Below are 6,288 nucleotides of genomic sequence, written 5' to 3' on the forward strand. Positions count from 1 at the left end.
TTAGGCAACGATTTTCCTAGCCTGTTATGTTAATTCCAACCTGCCACGTGATTTATCCTAACCTGCCAGATTAGTTATCCAAACCTGCTATGTAAACAGTCCCTGGTTTGGGATTGGGCCATGACTACTATGTGTTAATCTCTCATAGAAAGACTACTGGAAAGACAACTCGGAAACTTTCAATTTGGCCGAGTTTTCAAATCAAATCAAATGTATTTATATAGCCATTCGTACATTTCCACTTGGAAAGTATCATAAACAACCAATAGGTAGCTCTTTGCAAATAATTTACGTTATATGTAAATATGTAAACACAGTTGAGCAAATTGCGCAAGATTTTTTGTTCTGGTTTAACCGAGATTAATTTTCTGTAAATACCTCAATGAAGGTTAAAGTAACTGTCCAGTAAAAATAGCACTTAAAAGTTCATTGTTTGTTAGTTCATTCTCAAATAATGTTGTTGACTCGTCCTATACTCGTATTTGACGCCAACGCATTTGAGAAAAAACCCATCTCAAAAAATGCTTACTATTTCAACAGATAATGTGAAGTCAGGTTGGCTCACTGGCTGTGTTGGCCAATCAGCGGTTGACTTGTGATTAATATTTTTAATGACCTGTTTACACCCCCAGCAATATGCCCACATCATTGTTATTGGGGTACGCCCATATCATTCAAACACCGAAAAGCTTATTTTCAACATATTTAATTATCTTTTGGTAGGAAAAGTGTTTTACTCATATTGTAAATTATAGGTCATATTTCATAGAAATCTGGAAACACTGGGCAGTTACTTTAACACAAAAATATTTTATTTTTAAAGAAAACGTCAATAGTCGCCGAATAAATGAAAGTTATTTGACAAATGTAAAATACAGATGTTGAATCAGCTATGTGAGTACAACAATACACACGTTAAACATTATCAAGGATTAAAAAACAAGTTCAGATTACTTATGTCCATTGTGGTCCTCTTATGAATATCTTTCATCTTCAGTTTGTTCCATTGTTCACGCATCTGCAAGCAAAGCAGCAACAGCACTGATAAACCATCATACCTGGTATAAACACATTTAAAGAGAGAAGGAATTGCAACTTCTCCATCTGCTTTTAATCGAATTTATATTTTTACTTCATTTTTAGATAATTAATTAGTGTACATCCTATCCTATAAGACTACAACAAATTCCCTCTTCGCATTTTTTTGCGTTGGGCGTTGATTTATTAATATGTCCATTGTGTTTTGAAGCATTGTGCTACTTACTTTTAGTACAGTTGTTATAACTCAGAACCTTGTTTTTTTGCGCTAGTAAAGACATTGTGGATCATATATAGCCTACTAAAGCCAGCACAATAAAACATAATGCCAAGGAAACTCAACGCAGGCTAAGACATGAACACGTTCCAGAAATGTATTCAACAAATCAAAATCAATCAATCAAATCAGTCAAATTAGAAAACAGGATTCAATGAAAACATCTAGAGTGGGACTACAGCTAATGTTATATAGATACATTATTATAGCTTAAATAGACCATTTTGTCGTTAACATTTTAATACTTCAGTCATATCCACAGCCCACTGTAGGCTAATCCAAAAATGCAGTCTAATGAAAAAACGAATGAACAATTTCCAGATGACTATTTCGACTGGTGCCAATAACCTAGGATGGGATATCTCTTCAATTCAGTTTATGATGTCTCTATCCAACTAGACTCCGAGATATCTTGTGGTTTTGCGTCTTCAGAGACACTCGTTGGCAAACTCTCCTTTGAAAGTGAGAGGACCTCATCAAAGTCCGCAGTACCAATAGCGTGTCCATTAGTCCAGCAGGACAGAGCCGGGCTAGGCGCACCGCAATACTGGGGTGAGGTAGGCGCAAAATCCGTTGGTTCTGCGTAATAAGTAAGGGCTCTACCCGAACTGTCCGTTGCGGACAGCTGTAGTGCCTTTCCAGCTGTTGCATATGACAGCAAAGTTGCCGTGTTTCCAGTCGCGTCATTTGTGCGGGAGGCATAGTCCAGTCTGTTGTTGGTCGGTGTCACAAACCATCTCGGGGATGCCGCCATCGTGTCCTCCTCGCTGGTTTGCGGTGACAGCATGTTGTTAGTTAAGGGGACGTTATAGTCTAGTCCAGACGTAGCTCCTGCGCTAGGGCGGAAACAGGACTTGGCATAAGTGCTGACGAATTGGTGCTGAAGGAAAGAATTAGCAAGTGCATATCTGGCACCGGGCACAAACTGGGCGTAGGTCGAGTCACTCGGCGATGGCGTCAACCGGTCACTATCGTAGCCTGTGTAGATTCTAGAGACATTGAAAACAATCAATTAGGAAATTGGAAAATAATACAAATGAGAAATACCTAAAATAAAACTCTTCCACAAGGGTGAAGTAACAATGGCATGCAATTATTTTAAAAATAATTAACGGACGTCTTACACCATTAAGCCTAATTCATCTCCAATAGTTTCTTAAAACACTAAATATTTGAAGATAAAATTGGCAAGAAAATTGAACTTGTCTGTCCACATGAATTCTGACACACAAACGCATAAACATCCAATTGAACAAAAATATGCGCGTATCCAAATCCATAATGCATTTCAAGCTCGTTTACATCATAATGTAGTCCTTACCTTTAAAGCTGGTATTGAAGAATCATTTAAAAAACATATGGTTGTTTTAGGAGTGACAGCAACGTCACAAATAAATGGGGAAAAGTCGTGCGTAAAGCATATTCTAATTTCGGAACAAACTACATTAAATGTGTTAATATTTTAGTCACAATTTGTGATATGAATAATTTCAATATAATAATATTTAAATATGTAAGGATATTAAAAAACAAAACAATGGCTAGGCTAATATATTTTTTACTTACTTGTCATAATTGTCCCGAAAACCTTTTGCGAAAGGATTATGGTCTATTTTCAGCTGTGTTATCTGAAAGAAGAAAATAAAAACATTAAAATGGCCTAGCCTAGTCTAATGTCAATTTGTGAACCACTTTTACCCTAATATGAAATTATTTGCCTAGCCCCAATTTAAAAAATGAATCAATATTTGAAAGAACGAATTTCCTTACGTCTGTGTTCTGGTATGCTGTGACTGCAACGAATTGCGTCTCGGGGAACGTAAATGACTGTCTGGGTTGACTGGCGTTCTCGGCCCCATCCTCGTGCACCTCGACCACATTAAGACGGGGTTGGTACCTATGGAGGGACTGAACGACAACCATCTGAACAGAGGACATGAAAAACAGGTGTTAATTGCGGCATATGTGATCATCTCTAGAGACAAAGCACAATTTGAAGATTTGTGTAAAAAAAGAAAGAAAAAAAAGAAAAAGACAAATAAATTCTGAATTATTTCATACAATATGGTTGATAAATACATAAAAACTCATTTTTTTATAGACAATCTCTCAATGAAACGTCTCTAGACTTGAATATAGAATATTTTCAAGACCTCTTTCCCCGTATATATATGAGCCTGTACGAAATAAGGATTATATTAAACGTACCTGCCCTGCACTTTCCAATGCCCCTTTATTATTTGCCAACTTCAGTTTTCCAAAAGAAATTTCTTGACGCATCCAGTGCGCGCCGGTGTTCGGAGAGTCTGGATGCATGTAGGCCTTGTTCCCTATAAATTGATTATTGAAGACATTACTCACTTTCTTTGTCAGAAAACCTCACTTGGAGAGGATAGAAGGGGGACAAGAAAAGTAAAATCACTTGCCTGTCCCATTTGACTCAGCTTTACCGCAGGGTACCCACTGTCCTCCTTGGAACCGCCAGTGATTAGGGTCCGCGAGACTGACGTCCACAAAAATATTGTAATTTGCCGTCGGATCAAGTCCAGATATATTAAAGCTCAGGAATGGAAACATTCGTCTGGAAGAATAAACAAATATATAGTTTTATTTCCTTTACAACTTCCTAAAGCCCGCTAAAACTTTACTTAATGAGACAACGAAATTCATTCTAATTGGGACTATTGCTGTGGCCATATTTTGTTAATAAACCCCAGGCGTTTTCAATAAACAGGTCAATTTTACTTCGTCCAAATAAGTACGGCAGTTTGCCCACTATGTTGACATTAGCTAACATTATGCAAGGCAAGCGAGAAAGTGAACGGGTCAATACTCACCGCCCCTGTTTAGTGATGATCATCTCTGTTTGGTGCCTGTGAAACGTGAGCCACAGAGCCCTATTGCAGAGATAAACTTGCGCTTTACCAAAAACCATCCCGGTTTGCATTGCTGAGGTCTTGTGGAAAGCACCTCCTTGGTGGCCATGCCCGTATGGCTGGGCGTAAAAATATCCGGGCGCTGGGAAGCCTTGAGGTGACGTAGTGGTCAAGAGGCTATTATATGAGCCTTGCGTGACCACAGGATGGTGTGCCATGTAGTGACCCGAACTGGTGATGGCGAGGGCAGGGTAGGTGGCTCCGTGCAGTGTCCGGTGTGGGAACATGGTACCAGGCGAGGCAGCAGACGCGGACTGAGCTTGGCTGGGGCTGGGCTGAGACGAGGGATACGGTCCCTCTGTAGATCCATGGAAGTTATGACGATTGTCGCAGACGGTCTCTTGAGCAGACTGCCTACTGCTTCCCTTGTCGCCGTCACCAAATGAGTCCTCCGAGTCGATAAAGTCGTCTGCGTCTGACAGATTTGTCATCCCTGTGGTTTCTTTATTAGAACGTGTTAGGTTCTTCTTTTCAGTTCAGCCCTTCACTTGAGGAGAGCATAGGGTGGTACTGGGTAGCGAGTTCAGACCTGTGGTAGTCGCTATCCATATTATTGGGCGTTGGATGTTGAGATGCGAAGATATTGGAGCTGCGCAAGGAGAATTACGCGCAACACAAAAACCAATTTGGTTAAGGTTACGCGTATCACATGTAGGGACTATGAACTCTAAATACTCTTGGAACGAAACTAATGAAACATCTACAGTTGTTACTCTTTACATTACAGAATAGGGATAAGGTTTTAGAAGTAGCCTGTACAAACAGTTATATTTATAAGTTATAGAAATCTCTCTGATCATGTTCGTTTTGCTGGACGAACAAAATACTGCTGTTTTTACACCTCTAGTACCATGTGGCAGGTAGATTATATATTTAAACATGTTTATAGTTAATGACAACATTCATATTTCATTGACATTTTTTTAAATCAGGAAATATTACTAAATCTTGAAAGTGGGCATCACCTCACATCAAATGGGTAGGGTCATTTTAATGTTATTGGAAAACAAGGCTCCAAGGAGTGTCAGAAGTGTCAACTATGGCATAACTAATTGAAAAAATGACAGCTAGTTACAGCTGGCAGCTAGGCAAGATTCACAGGGTGGAAGTGGCACCCTATTCACTATATACAGTTGAAGTCGGAAGTTTACATTCACCTCAGTCAAATACATTTAAACTCAGTTTTTCACAATTCCTGACATTTAATCCAAGTAAAAATTCCCTGTCTTAGGTCAGTTAAGATCACCACTTTATTTTAATGTGAAATGTCAGAATAATAGTAGAGAATGATTTATTTAATCTTTTATTTCTTTCATCACATTCCCAGTGGGTCAGAATACTCAATTAGTATTTGGTAGCTCGCACACACTTTTTCAGTTCCAAAGTATGTTCATCTCTAGGAGACAGAACGAGTCTCCTTCCTGAGCGGTGTGATGGCTGCGTGGTCCCATGGTGTTTATACTTGCATACTGTTGTTTGTACAGATGAATGTGGTACCTTCAGGCATTTGGAAACTGCTCCCAAGGATGAATCAGACTTGTGGAGGTCTACAATATTTTTTCGAGGTCTTGGCTGATTTCCCCACGATGTCAAGGAAAGAGAGTTTTCCAAGCTGTTTAAAGGCACAGTAGACTTAAGTGTATGTAAACTTCTGACCCACTGGAATTGTGATACAGTGAATGATAAGTGAAATAATCTGTAAACAATTGTTGGAAAAATGACTTGTGTCATGCACAAAGCCGATGTCCTAACCGACTTGCCAAAACAGTTTGTTAACAAGACATTTGTGGAGTGGTTGAAAAACAGGTTTTAATGACTCCAACCTCAGTGTATGTAAACTTCCGACTTCAACTGCACATGCAATACATTTGACCAGGACCCAGGGAACTACATAAGGATTAGTGTGCCATTTCAGATGCAGCCATTCTGTATATACGGACCAAAACTTTCTCTCAGACCCATCTGAGACCAACCAGTCGAACAGCAACACATCACCCATGCTGCTGTTCTGTATATTATAGATACAAGTCCACGGTC

General features: G+C 39.3%; 1 protein-coding gene across 1 annotated transcript; it reads right to left on the bottom strand.

Moving 5' to 3' along the window:
• Nucleotides 1–1,387: 1,387 nt before the first annotated feature.
• On the bottom strand, nucleotides 1,388–4,786 carry LOC110527428 (T-box brain protein 1). The gene is made up of 6 exons (XM_021608690.2): nucleotides 4,153–4,786; nucleotides 3,742–3,896; nucleotides 3,524–3,645; nucleotides 3,086–3,238; nucleotides 2,882–2,943; nucleotides 1,388–2,304 (listed from the first exon to the last, which is right to left on the bottom strand). Exons 1-6 carry the CDS (start codon nucleotides 4,680–4,682, stop codon nucleotides 1,692–1,694), a joined length of 1,635 nt encoding a protein of 544 aa, XP_021464365.2. The 5' UTR covers nucleotides 4,683–4,786; the 3' UTR covers nucleotides 1,388–1,691.
• Nucleotides 4,787–6,288: the final 1,502 nt, after the last annotated feature.

The sequence above is a fragment of the Oncorhynchus mykiss genome, chromosome 7 (assembly GCF_013265735.2).
Source record: "Oncorhynchus mykiss isolate Arlee chromosome 7, USDA_OmykA_1.1, whole genome shotgun sequence".
NCBI classification, from domain to species: domain Eukaryota; kingdom Metazoa; phylum Chordata; class Actinopteri; order Salmoniformes; family Salmonidae; genus Oncorhynchus; species Oncorhynchus mykiss.

Coding starts and splice junctions, on each gene's coding strand:
- LOC110527428 (XM_021608690.2), bottom strand. CDS start 4,682: ATGACAAATCTGTCAGACGCAGACGACTTTATCGACTCGGAGGACTCA. Junction 3,897..4,152: donor ATCATCACTAAACAGGGGCG/GTGAGTATTGAC, acceptor TTATTCTTCCAG/ACGAATGTTTCCATTCCTGA. Junction 2,305..2,881: donor TTTCGGGACAATTATGACAA/GTAAGTAAAAAA, acceptor CAATGTCTCTAG/AATCTACACAGGCTACGATA.